The sequence below is a fragment of the Nanorana parkeri genome, unplaced genomic scaffold (genome assembly GCF_000935625.1).
Source record: "Nanorana parkeri isolate BGI_ZX_2015 unplaced genomic scaffold, ASM93562v1 scaffold911, whole genome shotgun sequence".
NCBI classification, from domain to species: Eukaryota; Metazoa; Chordata; class Amphibia; order Anura; family Dicroglossidae; genus Nanorana; species Nanorana parkeri.
The window spans coordinates 468,396-483,211 of NW_017307179.1; the positions used below are offsets into that span (position 1 = coordinate 468,396).

General features: G+C 49.0%; 1 protein-coding gene across 1 annotated transcript in view; it reads left to right on the forward strand.

The window, feature by feature from the left end:
• Nucleotides 1-13,635, forward strand: part of CA14 (carbonic anhydrase 14) — a 36,383-nt gene extending 22,748 nt beyond the window's left edge. Inside the window, exons 4-9 of the mRNA XM_018566056.1 lie at nt 4,653-4,795; nt 9,836-9,928; nt 10,028-10,094; nt 12,259-12,416; nt 12,778-12,907; nt 13,586-13,635. Coding sequence (XP_018421558.1) covers nt 4,653-4,795; nt 9,836-9,928; nt 10,028-10,094; nt 12,259-12,416; nt 12,778-12,907; nt 13,586-13,635 — 641 coding nt within the window. The remainder of the gene's footprint in view (nt 1-4,652; nt 4,796-9,835; nt 9,929-10,027; nt 10,095-12,258; nt 12,417-12,777; nt 12,908-13,585) is intronic.
• Nucleotides 13,636-14,816: the final 1,181 nt, after the last annotated feature.

The window sequence follows — 14,816 nt, forward strand, 5'->3', positions numbered from 1 at the left end:
TTTTCTTTCCTTCCAAGTGAAATATTTTTCTATTCTCTGTAATCCGTCTCTCCGCTGAGAACCGAAATGTAACCAATCAGGGAGCAGCTTTCGGGTTTCGGTAAAAAAAAATCCATTCCTGACATGTCATCAGTCTGCTGCAGGCAGGAGGAAGCATTTCCTCAGTCTCCCCTCCCCCAGTGATCAGTCTGCTGCAGGCAGGAGGAAGCATTTCCTCAGTCTCCCCTCGCCCAGTGATCAGTCCGCTGCAGGCAGAAGAAGCATTTCTTCAGTCTCTCTTCTCCCAGTGATCAGTCTGCTGCAGGCAGGATGAAGCATTTCCTCAGTCTCCCCTCCCCCAGTGATCAGTCTGCTGCAGGCAGGAGGAAGCATTTCCTCAGTCTCCCCTCGCCCAGTGATCAGTCCGCTGCAGGCAGAAGAAGCATTTCTTCAGTCTCTCTTCCCCCCATGATCAGTCTGCTGCAGGCAGGAGGGAGCCTTTCCTCAGTCTCCCCTCCCCCAGTGATCAGTCTGCTGCAGGCAGGAGGAAGCATTTCCTCAGTCTCCCCTCGCCCAGTGATCAGTCCGCTGCAGGCAGAAGAAGCATTTCCTCACTCTCTCTTCCCCCAGTGATCAGTCTGCTGCAGGCAGGAGGAAGCATTTCCTCAGTCTCCCCTCCCCCCAGTGATCAGTCTGCTGCAGGCAGGAGGAAGCATTTCCTCAGTCTCCCCTCCCCCAGTGATCAGTCTGCTGCAGGCAGGAGGAAGCATTTCCTCAGTCTCCCCTCCCCCAGTGATCACGACACGGAATACGCACTGGAAAGGCACTAAAACACAATATACCTTTCAATGAATGTATTTTGTAGCTCACATGTCTGTATGGCAGTGGCTCAGCGGTTAGCACTTGCAGCACTGGTGTCCTTGGTTCAAATCCCAGCCAGGACACTATCTGCATGGAGTGTCCATGTTCGCCTGGTTTCCTCTAACCCTCCATAGACGTGATTGGTTCTAGTATATGAGATGGGGAAAGCTTAAGAAGCCAGCCCCAGATTTGCAGGTTCTAGATAGGAGCAGACCCCGAGCAGTGGCCATAGGGAACCTTCATGTAGACGGGACGAGAGCCGGAAGGGTTACTCCAGGGCGGTCACGTTATCTAAAGTCATCTCCTCTGCTGCTCCGTCCGGAGGCGGCAGAATAATTATCACTAATAACAGGAACTTGGCTTTGCCGAGAACACAGTAATTCACGTGGGAAGACGCTCCCAGACAACCCCGCCGTGCTCCACTCTAAATCCAGTCTGGCCTACCGGAATTCCACAAATGAACCCGGCAGAGGTCAATGGAAGGCGGCCAAGAGGACCAGCTTCTCCTGCTCCTCAGAACCCGGAGGAGATGGTGCCGCTCCACATAAAGGGTAACTTGCCGAATGTGTTGAAGGCATCTCGACCTTTCTTGTTTTTGGTGCTGGAACGAGGAGGTCAACCCGGGGTTGGCCAAATTTTTTTGGTAAGGATGGGTTTGAAGGGCTTACTCAACTGTGCTAACTCACCGGCAACATCCAACGACATGGTGATCGGTAACGAGGAGGTCAACACGGGGTTGGCCAGAAATTTTGGTAAGGATGGGTTTGAAGGGCTTACTCAAGTGTGCTAACTCACCGGCAACATCCAACGACATGGTGATCGGTAACGAGGAGGTCAACACGGGGTTGGCCAAACTTTTTGGTAAGGATGGGTTTGAAGGGCTTACTCAACTGTGCTAACTCACCGGCAACATCCAACGACATGGTGATTGGTAACGAGGAGGTCAACACGGGGTTGGCCAAATTTTTTTGGTAAGGATGGGTTTGAAGGGCTTACTCAACTGTGCTAACTCACCGGCAACATCCAACGACATGGTGATCGGTAACGAGGAGGTCAACACGGGGTTGGCCAGAAATTTTGGTAAGGATGGGTTTGAAGGGCTTACTCAAGTGTGCTAACTCACCGGCAACATCCAACGACATGGTGATCGGTAACGAGGAGGTCAACACGGGGTTGGCCAAACTTTTTGGTAAGGATGGGTTTGAAGGGCTTACTCAACTGTGCTAACTCACCGGCAACATCCAACGACATGGTGATTGGTAACGAGGAGGTCAACACGGGGTTGGCCAAATTTTTTTGGTAAGGATGGGTTTGAAGGGCTTACTCAACTGTGCTAACTCACCGGCAACATCCAACGACATGGTGATCGGTAACGAGGAGGTCAACACGGGGTTGGCCAGAAATTTTGGTAAGGATGGGTTTGAAGGGCTTACTCAAGTGTGCTAACTCACCGGCAACATCCAACGACATGGTGATCGGTAACGAGGAGGTCAACACGGGGTTGGCCAAAAATTTTTGGTAAGGATGGGTTTGAAGGGTTTACTCAACTGTGCTAACTCACCGGCAACATCCAATGACATGGTGGTCGGTAACGAGGAGGTCAACACAGGGTTGGCCAAAAATTTTGGAAAGGATGGGTTTGAAGGGCTTACTCAACTGTGCTAACTCACCGGCAACATCCAACGACATGGTGATCGGTAACGAGGAGGTCAACACGGGGTTGGCCAGAAATTTTGGTAAGGATGGGTTTGAAGGGCTTACTCAAGTGTGCTAACTCACCGGCAACATCCAACGACATGGTGATCGGTAACGAGGAGGTCACACGGGGTTGGCCAAATTTTTTTGGTAAGGATGGGTTTGAAGGGCTTACTCAACTGTGCTAACTCACCGGCAACATCCAACGACATGGTGATCGGTAACAAGGAGGTCAACACGGGGTTGGCCAGAAATTTTGGTAAGGATGGGTTTGAAGGGCTTACTCAAGTGTGCTAACTCACCGGCAACATCCAACGACATGGTGATCGGTAACGAGGAGGTCAACACGGGGTTGGCCAAAAATTTTTGGTAAGGATGGGTTTGAAGGGTTTACTCAACTGTGCTAACTCACCGGCAACATCCAATGACATGGTGGTCGGTAACGAGGAGGTCAACACAGGGTTGGCCAAAAATTTTGGAAAGGATGGGTTTGAAGGGCTTACTCAACTGTGCTAACTCATCGGCAACATCCAACGACATGGTGATCGGTAACGAGGAGGTCAACACGGGGTTGGACAAAAATTTTGGTAAGGATGGGTTTGAAGGGCTTACTCAACTGTGCTAACTCATCGGCAACATCCAACGACATGGTGATCGGTAAGTCCATGAAAACTGAACAATGGTTTCCATTCTCGTAAGCTCTGAGGAACTGCGGCCCAAGAAGAACATGTTGACTTTGCAAACATTCTATCGTTGGAATGAGCTTGGATTTGGACTTGAATTTTACGGCATGGTGTCTCCAACCCTTCCTTTGAGTAGAGTTGGACTACACCGTACAGGGATAAGGTGTTTGGTTAAAGTTTGGGTTGTAATAAGAGGATACAATAAGGGTCTGTGTCGGGCTTTGGCCTGAAAAGTGTGGACACCGGCACTCCATCGCAATGAGCATGTTTTGCACGTGCGTCAATGAATAGACCTACTTCTAGCTTTGGAGTGCCGGTGTGAACACTTTTCTGTATTGCTGGACGGTAGCCGATGCACCCAACCATTCTTACTATGGATAAGCGGTCAGGAGTGCAATGGGTATATGGATTGTAACTAGAAATCACAGGGCTCTATAGCAAATTTTTGTATGGGGCCCCGTGATTTCTAGTTATACCCCTTGCAGAGCCCACTTGAGATCCCACACAGCCCACCTGAGGGTGACCCTGCAGAGCCCACCATAGACTCTCCATGGTGGGCTCTGCAGGGTCACCCTCAGGTGGGCTGGTAGCACTCTTTACCTGACCGGAGTGTCCGCCTCCTCTTCCTCCACCGTCGCTGATGGGCCCCGCCTCTTACCTCCACTGCCGGGTCCAGCCTGCTCCACCGCCGCTGCTGGCTCTCATTTACTCTGTGGAGAGGAACGCGCCGCTGCAGAGATGTACTGTCAGTGATCTGAACAGCGGCGCATTCTTCTTCAGAGCCGCCAGTGAAAGCCACCAGCAGAGGATGCCATAGCGACCCAGGCGGCCCGCATGGCATCTGGCGGGGCCCCACTGTGCCCCAGGCCCCATAGCGGCTGCCTGGGTCGCTATGGTGATTGTTACGCCACTGGATTGAAGGGCTTTGGCCTGAGTCATTAGTTTGATATCAGTATGAGAAGCTTCTGAGATCCTGCATGATTCATTGGAAGGTGCACTTGACTTAAGGTTGACCTCCTTCTGACCTGCTTTTTACCGTTTTGCATTCCTATAGACTACAAAACCCATCTGAGGGAAACAAAAGCCCAACATGGGCCCTCAGAGTAAAGTAGATCTAAACCCACTCCCATAAGTCTCATAAACTTGAACATGTTTTATGTAATTTCACTAATGGTTTGTATATCTGCATTGAAGGTCCTTCTTTGGGGGTGGGGAAAGGTCTTGTGTGAAGGTTTAACTCGGCAGTACGGTTGAGTTTAGGGTTTGGATGAGAAGAGGGTTGATTGTGAAGGGTCACAATATGACTGAGTGTCAGGGCGTGTGGAAGGACATTTTTGAACACATGGTCCCTTGACCACATTGCTCCGAGGCCTGATATCTTTGTAGACTTTGCTTTCAGAGATGATGAAGTACGGCTCATTCTTTTTTTTCCAGTCAAGCTCTCCTTGCCGTCATCAATGCGCCTCATCGGCCTTCCGAACAATTACACGGCCGCACAGCTCCATTTGCATTGGGGGAGTGAGGAACATCCAGGAGGCGCTGAGCACTACATCGATGATCAAGAATACCCAGCAGAGGTGAGATCTTACATGCCAACACCAGTGGGAATTAAAGGTCAGTCCACCCAAAAATGAAACGTCATCTACTGACTTTTTATATGTCATGGGGACATAGGCCATAAATCCTCGGCCTGTTCTGGCCCACCTGGACGTTTTGGCTGTTCCCCTCTGCCTTGGTGGCCTCCTGGCTCCTCTTGTTATAAAATAATGAAAGATCTAGCAGAGATGATGATCATTTTGGGTTTGACCAACCACCCCGAAGAACATTTATGTTTTGTCCCGAGTCCTAACAAGCATTGGCCAAGCATTTGGTCATATCTGCTCAAACCAATTACAGGGAGTATTTAGTCACTTTGATAGCACCCCAATGTTCTCCGTAGGATCTCTGGTTCCCCAATACTATAATGATATCCCAAGGAGATATTAAATAACAATATGGAACAGGTTTGGTTCTTAGATTGTGTATTTATTGAGGTCAAAGTCAACATATAAACACCACAAACACAGAACATGGCTCTTCATGACACTTCTTCTTGAAGACCACAACTGAAGGTCTTCTGGTCAGTAGCCCACCAAGTGGAGGAACTCGAGTGTCCTACACAGAGCCCTGACCTCAACCCTACTGAACACCGTTGGAATAAAGGGCAGTTGTGTTCTTCCAGCCTTGTGGTAACAGTTTAAGGAAGGCCCTCTTCTTTTCCACCATGACTGTCCCCTGTGTACAATGCCAGCTCCATAAAGACATGGTGTGACCAGTTTGGTGTGGAGGAACTCGAGTGTCCTGCACAGAGTCCTGACCTCAACCCTACTGAACACCTTCGGGATGAGTTGGAAACCCAACTGCAAACCAGGTCCTCTCATCCAACATCCGTAGCTAACCTCCCTAACACTCTTTTGGTTGAGTGGGCACAAGATACCCTCTAACCTCCCAGAAGAATGGAGGCTGTCATAGATGCAAGGGAAGATGGGAAGGGTTAGGTCCATATTGATGCCCATAGCTTTGGACAGGTATGTCCAACAAATAGGTGTGATGGTCATGTATCCACAAACATTTGACCATAGGGAATTTGGTACAATTTCAAAACTGCCCCCTCCAATGGCCATATGTGTAAGAGACTATATATACTATATGTATGTGTAAGAGCCTATATCTTCAGTGAAAGACTGCCGAGATGAAACCAATTGGAGGATGTCACCTGTTGATAATATTATGTTATGAAGACTGTAACAGGAAGAGTTGGAACACATAAAGGTGGACGGAGACACCCAGGGTCGGATTCCCGACAAGGCCACCAAGGCCGGGCCTCGGGGGGCGGCACTGAGCAGAGGGGCGGCACAGGTTTGAAGTCACCCGACCAAGGCCGGGCCTCGGGGCCGCACGGAGCAGAGAGGCGGCACAGGTTTGAAGTTCCCCAGGCCCCCCGGAACATGGAGTTCTGGGCGCCGGGTGGTAATTTGTTTTCCACATTTAGCCCTGCTTTAGGAGTGCTGGAACTCCTGTATTGGGAGTGACAGGGGTCAATAAAGAGAACCTGTCACCTCCAAATGCTATCGCACAGGGGGATTGTTTGCTCCTGTGTGATAGCAATAAAGTTAAGTGAATGCAAAATTGATCAAAAAATTTAAATGATTACATTAAAAAACAAAGTAAAAAATAAATAAAGAAAAAATTATAATTAAAAAATAATAATTATAAAGAAAAAAAATTATAAGATAAAAAAATAGAAAAAGTAAAAGTGGCTGAGGGGCGCATTGCGGAACCTGGCCTTGGGGCAGCAGGGAGAGTAAATCCGGTCCTGGAAACACCCAAAACTCCCAAGTAGACAGGAACCGAGGTGGGGATTATGACATGTTGGAGCATCCAAGACATAGAAGTAGCCAGGGGTGACTCAGCCGACCAGGCTCCAACCATACCTAAGAATGGACTAACCCTTTAATAAAATTCTCCACAGACCTAAAAAGCAGGCCTTCTTCTGGGCTTCAGACATGCTCAGCAGCAGCAGCAGTGGAAGGCTTGCCAATTTTTATGTCCGCTGGCCCTTTAAGTCCTTATAAGGTTATTCGTATCTTAACTACATTGCTATGAGGCTTATAATCTTACTGCGTGTTTTGTAGTATTAGACGCGGCTCAGGCTAAGTAAATATATTCTCTGCTGGAGTCCTTTGTCCCCCGGAGACCTGGCAAAGAGCTCTGCTTGGCCCGCGCACAAGCTAAGCAACGCCATGCAGAAATACTTTTATATACAGTTCAGTTAAAGGGCCGGCAATCATAAAACGGGAGTTGGGTCCTAGGATAGGTGAGATTGGAGCTATGGTGCCTCCGAAGGATCGCCCCCTGGACTACAAATGTTGCTAGAGGCCAAGACCAGCCAACTGAGCATCAGCAGACCTGAGAGAAGGACAGCAGAGGTTGCCAAATGCCAACCTGTACGTTGGCAGACCCCGGGAGAAGGGACAGCGGTGGGTCCTGGAGATACACGGTATGAAGAAGACCAGGAGGACTTCTGTCTATGGCAAGCTCTACCATTTCCTACAGCCAGGCACATAAGGGAAAGTTCCTCCTCGAGTCTCCGGCTTTTGGCTTTGACATTTTAGCCGCAGTCACAGATGAAAAGCCGCTCAGACACACTAAAAATTAACCCGTCTGGACTCCCAGCGGGCAGCGGCCAGTTTTCTGGTTCAGTAAGCCCACGCGGATTATGAACCTGCGGGAAGCCACCATCCAGCTATGAGAAATTGGCTCACTGACCGTAACCGGTGACCCCCATATGGCTCCAACATGGACAACAAAGGGCCTGAGACAGCCGAGTCAGCGATGTGTCACCTTCCGATGTATGGGCGCGCAACCCGGTGCACTAAGGCGGGATTAGGCTTTGATGGCATCGTCCTGTCCAAATAGTTCTGCAGCCTAAAGACCACATGGTACCCCTAGAGTAGATATAAACCCAACCCAAATCTCATCACGTGTTCACGTCACTAGAAGTCATGTGATCTGCAGTATACAGTATAGAAACCCAAATGGCCAATCTCATATCAGCTTTAACGTGTTCATGTCCCTTTAAAAGTCATGTGATCTGCAGCATACAGTATAGAAACCCTATGACGAATCTTATATCAGCTGTAGCGTGTTCATGTCCCTTTAAAAGTCATGTGATCTGCAGTATACAGTATATAAACCCAAAAGGCCAATCTCATATCAGCCGTAACGTGTTCCTGTTGCTTTAAAAGTCATGTGATCTGCAGTATACAGTATAGAAACCCTATGACGAATCTTATATCAGCTGTAGCGTGTTCATGTCCCTTTAAAAGTCATGTGATCTGCAGTATACAGTATACAGTATAGAAACCCAAAAGGCCAATCTCATATCAGCCGTAACGTGTTCATGTCCCTTTAAAAGTCATGTGATCTGCAGTATACAGTATATAAACCCAAAAGGCCAATCTCATATCAGCCGTAACGTGTTCCTGTTGCTTTAAAAGTCATGTGATCTACAGTATACAGTATAGAAACCCAAATGGCCAATCTCATATCAGCCGTAACGTGTTCCTGTTGCTTTAAAAGTCATGTGATCTACAGTATACAGCAGCGGTAGCCAAACTCCGGCCCTCCAGCTGGGGTGTATCTACAAACCCCATGATGCATCTCTCTCCGGGAGTCATGTCTGCGGCTGTGAGGATCTTGCAATGCCTCATGGGGGATTTGTAGTTCCACCCCACAGCTGGAGGGCCGGAGTGTGGTATACAGTATATTAACCCCAAATGGCGCATCTCATATCGGCTTTCACGCGTTCACGTCGCTTTAAAAGCAGGTCAAAGTTCAAAACTAGTTTCTGATTCTTTTTTAAATTTGCAGATGCCATTTAAATAATCCCTGCGATCCCGCCATGAGGGACCTTGTCCAGGCACTTTCTGTTAAAGGGCGACGCCGCTCTGTCCTGGTCTCCCAGTTGCCCTCCAGCGTTGTCACCCTGCCCTCAAATGGAGACTACTAAGTTACCATTTCAGCACACATTAAGCAGACATGGCCCACTGCTGTCACCATCAGTGAACCGGCCCTGAGAAATACCATGCGTCCAGCGCTGGAGTGGTGCAAAGAGGCTGCAGGGGGGTGTTTATGATACACGGGGGATTTAGCTATCTAAATGCCATCCAGTTAGGGCTTACAGGGGTCACTCAACCAAAGAGTTGTTATTTCATGATGGAGGGGCACTGGAACCTTAAAGGTAATCTTTTCACATGAGGTCAGATAGTATAGATCTGTTGAATAATGTTTGTGAAAAAGCTCAATATAGTTTCAATTTAAACAGGGAGGTAGATATATGAGAGAGAATGAGCATATAAATGTCACCATCGCTATCCCTGTAGTATCAGTGGTTACAGTCACATGCTCATTCCCTCCACCGCTCTCTAGAATTGTAAAATTGTATCTCCTTAGTAACATGTATTGACCTCCTGTGATCCTCTGCGCCATCTAGTGGCCACAATTAGGTATTTCCCCCTATTCCCTCCACCGCTCTCTAGAATCGTTACATTGTATCTCTTGTTACTACAATGTATTTATTTCCTGTGATCCTCTGCGCCATCTAGTGGCCACAATGAGGTATTTCCCCCCATTCCCTCCACCGCTCTCTAGAATTGTTACATTGTATCTCTTGTTACTACAATGTATTTATCTCCTATGACCCCTGGCGCCATCTAGTGGCCACAATGAGGTATTTCCCCCCCATTCCCTCCACTGCTCTCTAGAATTGTTACATTGTATCTCTTGTTACTACAATGTATTTATTTCCTGTGATCATCGGCGCCATCTAGTGGCCACAATTAGGTATTTCCCTCACTCACTCAGTTCTTTATGAATTAACCTATCGCAGAACATTCGACCAGAAGAATATATTCAGGAATTGGAATGTATAAGGATTGTGGCACCGGGGGGACTTGTGTGTGCTTAGGCAGGTTTCAGGCTAGGCTCAGTATAAGGTTTGAGGGAAGTTCCTAGCTTTGTCATTCATTAAATCAATGTAACAATGTCCCGTGTCTCTTTTTACCCCGCAAAACAAGCTGCACATCGTCCATTATAACTCCGATGCCGGCAAAATAAATGACGTCAAAGACAAGCCGAATGGACTGGCGGTCCTGGGGATCCTTATCGCGGTGAGCGACGCGCTGTCCGGCTTCTTGTTTGTCTGATTCTCTGATATTTGAATATATATCATTTATATCCGATTTCTACCTTTCATCCTCGCTGAGCAGACCGGGCCCAGGTCCAACCCAGGCTTTGCCAACATCATCAACCATCTGGGGAGAGTCAGCTACGCAGGTGAGAAGAAGACGCACGGCATGTTAGAGTGGCAGCACGGCATGTTAGAGTGGCAGCAAAATGTATTTCTAACGTCAGACCAAATTCTTTCATTTTAGTTTTATATAAGAGTTCAAATCTATTGGGGCCAAATACATTAACATGGAGTGTTCCCCTCCCCCCATGGCCATTGTTATGAAGTGCCCCCTCCCCTTATGGCCATTATTATGGAGTGTTCCCCTGACCACATGTCCATTAATATGGAGTCCCCCCCTTTTCCCTCATGGCCATTAATATGGAGTCCCCCCCTTTTCCCTCATGGCCATTAATATGGAGTGCCCCCCTTTTCCCTCATGGCCATTAATATGGAGTGCCCCCCTTTTCCCTCATGGCCATTAATATGGAGTGCCCCCCTTTTCCCATGGCCATTATTATGGAGTGTTCCCCTGCCCACATGGCCATTAATATGGAGTGCCCCCCTCTCCCCATGGCCATTAATATGGAGTGTTCCCCTGCCCACATGGCCATTATTATGGAGTGCCCCCCTCTCCCCATGGCCATTATTATGGAGTGTTCCCCTGCCCACATGGCCATTAATATGGAGTGCCCCCCTCTCCCCATGGCCATTAATATGGAGTGTTCCCCTCCCCCCATGGCCATTATTATGGAGTGCCCCCCTCTCCTCATGCCCATTATTATGGAGTGTTCCCCTGCCCACATGGCCATTAATATGGAGTGCCCCCCTCTCCCCATGGCCATTAATATGGAGTGTTCCCCTCTCCCCATGGCCATTATTATGGAGTGTTCCCCTGCCCACATGGCCATTAATATGGAGTGCCCCCCTCTCCCCATGGCCATTAATATGGAGTGTTCCCCTCCCCCCATGGCCATTATTATGGAGTGCCCCCCTCTCCTCATGCCCATTATTATGGAGTGTTCCCCTGCCCACATGGCCATTAATATGGAGTCCTCCCCTCTCACCTCATGGCCATTAATATGAAGTGCCCCCCTCTCCCCATGGCCATTATTATGGAGTGCCCCCCTCTCCCCGTGGCTATTAATATGGAGTGCCCCCTCCCTCCCCTGTACTTAAATATGAATTAGGTCCCCCCATTAGGGGTATACTATCCTCCACTCTTCTGGGAAGACTTTCCAAAAGATTTTGGATTGTGTCTGTGGGAAAGTGTCCCATGTCCCCTGCCCACATGGCCATTATTATGGAGTGCCCCCCTCTCCTCATGCCCATTATTATGGAGTGTTCCCCTGCCCACATGGCCATTAATATGGAGTGCCCCCCTCTCCCCATGGCCATTAATATGGAGTGTTCCCCTCCCCCCATGGCCATTATTATGGAGTGCCCCCCTCTCCTCATGCCCATTATTATGGAGTGTTCCCCTGCCCACATGGCCATTAATATGGAGTGCCCCTGTCTCTCCATGGCCACTAATATGGAGTGCCCCCGTCTCCCCATGGCCATTATGATGGAGTGCCCCCCTCTCCCCATGGCCATTATGATGGAGTGCCCCCCTCTCCCCATGGCCATTATTATGGAGTGCCCCCGTCTCCCCATGGCCATTATGATGGAGTGCCCCCCTCTCCCCATGGCCATTATTATGGAGTGCCCACCCTCTCCCCATGGCCATTATTATGGAGTGCCCCCCTCTCCCCGTGGCTATTAATATGGAGTGCCCCCTCCCTCCCCTGTACTTAAATATGAATTAGGTCCCCCCATTAGGGGTATACTATCCTCCACTCTTCTGGGAAGACTTTCCAAAAGATTTTGGATTGTGTCTGTGGGAAAGTGTCCCATGTGTGAGGTCAGGTACTGATGTTGGATGAGAAGACCCGGATCACATTTGGTATTCCAATTCATCCCAAAGGTGTTCAGTAGGGTTGAGGTCAGGGCTCTGTGCAGGACACTTGGGTTCCTCCACCACACTGATCACACCATGTCTTTATGGAGCTGGCTTTGTACACAGGGGACAGTCATGGTGGGACAGAAAAGGGTCTTCACCAAACTGTGACCACAAGGCTGGAAGAGCCCAATTGTCTACAATGTCCTTGTATGATTTAGAATGAAAAGAACCCTCCAATGGAGACGCCTGAACTCCATAATTTGGAGGGGTGTCCTCATACGTTTGGCCATGTAGTGTCTGTGGGATCCTCATGTTGATATCTCCTACAGAACAGAGTGTTCCCATTCCATCCTTTAACATTGAAGACCTGCTGCCTAGCAATCTGGACCGGTATTTTCGCTACAGCGGCTCCCTGACCACACCACCCTGCTCCCAGAGCGTCGTCTGGACCGTTTTCTCCAACCCCGTCCAGATCTCCGAGTCTCAGGTAAGTGGATGGTGGACTCACGGTGTTCCATGCAAATAGTTTTGGATAGAGTAGAGAATTGTTAAAACCCCTGGCGGGTTTTTTTTTTCTCCTGTGTCCCTGTTGTGGGGTTCTCCCTCATTTCCTGTCCTGGAGACATAACAGGAAGTGATGGTAAATCTCTCCACGGTGACAGGAAATCCATTCTTAGCACGGTTTGTGTCCTGGTGACAATGGTCATCGGGACGAATAAAGAGGGTGAACCACCCCAATGGGGGACACTGGCAGCAATAGGCACCTGACCTCACCGCTCTGTCCAAAACTCAAAAAGGAGAAAATTAGGTTTTTACCAAATTTGACATTAAATCCTAACTTTCTGTAGATGGAAACACTGCGCACCACACTTCACTCTACTCCAATGAACCGACCCCCGGCAGTCCTAGAAAATAACGTCCGGCACATTCAACCAGTGAATTACAGAACCGTATACGTCTCCTTCGTGATGGAGAAAGGTACGTTCCACCATCGGGGCACCATGACATAGTTGTGGGTTGTACCATCGCATCCTTGGTGAGGTGTCCATAATGGCTCCAGATTGGTGAGTCTCATGTCCCTACAAGTCTGTCCAGGACCAGTCCATGGGTAGAGCAGCAGAGGTAGTTGAGTTGGCTTGGCCCAAAAGCTCAAGAAGATCCCACTGACCACATGTAAGACCTCAACTCTTGTAAGCTTTAGAGTTGGACATTAGTAGTGCCATGTTTACCGCAGTCCATTGTGTCCCGACCACAGCTGTGCCCATTATGAGGGGCTCCCACCACCCCTGTGCTGAGTTCCCGGGTCTGTACACCCTCTGTGCCCATTATGAGGGGCTCCCACCATCCCTGTGCTGAGTTCCCGGGTCTGTACACCCACTGTGCCCATTATGAGGGGGCTCCCACCATCCCTGTGCTGAGTTCCCGGGTCTGTACACCCGCTGTGCCCATTATGAGGAGCTCCCACCATCCCTGTGCTGAGTTCTCGGGTCTGTACACCCGCTGTGCCCATTATGAGGAGCCCTCACCATCCCTGTGCTGAGTTCCTGGGTCTGTACACCGGCTGTGTTTGGGGGGCAGTGTAACACGTATAACATTTGATTTGATTTGTTATATTTCTGCACTTTTATCCTTTTCGTCTCTCTCTTTGTCTTGCAGGACTCTCTGCAGGTAAGTTCCTTCTCTTTTTTATCACATCCTCCATGTAGCTGGAAGTGGACAGATGACATGTGACTGCTCTTTGGGTGAATTTGTTTCTTTTTCATGTTTATAACTGATATTTGATACAATATAAAATCCGCTCTTCTATGGAGAGAACACGACGACACTGCACTAGCTGTTTGCCTTCGGACTCTCTAAATGGAAGTTCACACAGAGCAGGGAGGGAAGGAGAGGGTGGGTGCGGCGGAGTCTGTCTGGAGGGACTTCCTCTTCCAATGGGGACACACCCCCCAATAAAACAATATGAAGCATCTCACCAACCCTTCCTGACTCCTCCCACTCTGGATGTCTCTATGACTCTATGTTCCATGCAATGGCTTCTTCTCCTTATCTCCTCTTTCTCCCATGCAGGTGTGACCGTGGCCATCGTGTTCGGAGTGATCGGAGGGGTGCTGCTCCTCTCCATAGCTCTGTACCTTGTCGTCATGGCGATCAGGTAAGGCATTCCGCCAGCGGCTCGTTCAGCCTAGATGTAGAGTGCGCTATCTGACATATGGTCATTAGACATTGTACTGTATCCACAATCTGTTGAATGAGATATCGGTTTCTACAGCAGCATCATGTTCTGTAGGACTTTACAGACTACATACTGCCACTGACACCAGTCCCTGTCCCCAAGAGCTTACATTCTAATGTCCCTCCCACAGTCACATTCGTATCCTTTTAGAATTTTTGGATTGTGGGAACTGCGGAAACCCATAGAGAGCATTACGAACCCTATGCCATTAATGTTTCCGGTGGGCACTGAGCCCGAGACATCATTGCTGTAAGGATTTCCATACGGTCCCGTCATGGAAATGCAGCTCCGTGAGGATGTGATACGTGGAAACTGGTATCAGAAATCATTCAATTTCACTCCTCACATAGAATAGTAACCCAAACAAATGCTCCACAAAGTGATAAGGGCCACTTTAGCATGCCGTGAGTACTACCCTAGCTTGGAAAATCAGAGTCATCTTCATCCAAACCACTGAAGACTGCAAATTGATGGGTCTGCTCCGTCTATGACTGGCCTTAGTTAGGAAACTGCACCACCTGGAGGCTGATTTAGGTATTGTGCCAACCGGGATCCTCAACAGCAAATAGTTTATAGCAGGGGTAGCAAACCTCCGGGCCTCCGGCTGTGGGGTGGAACTACAAATCCCATGAGGCATTGCAACATTCTCAC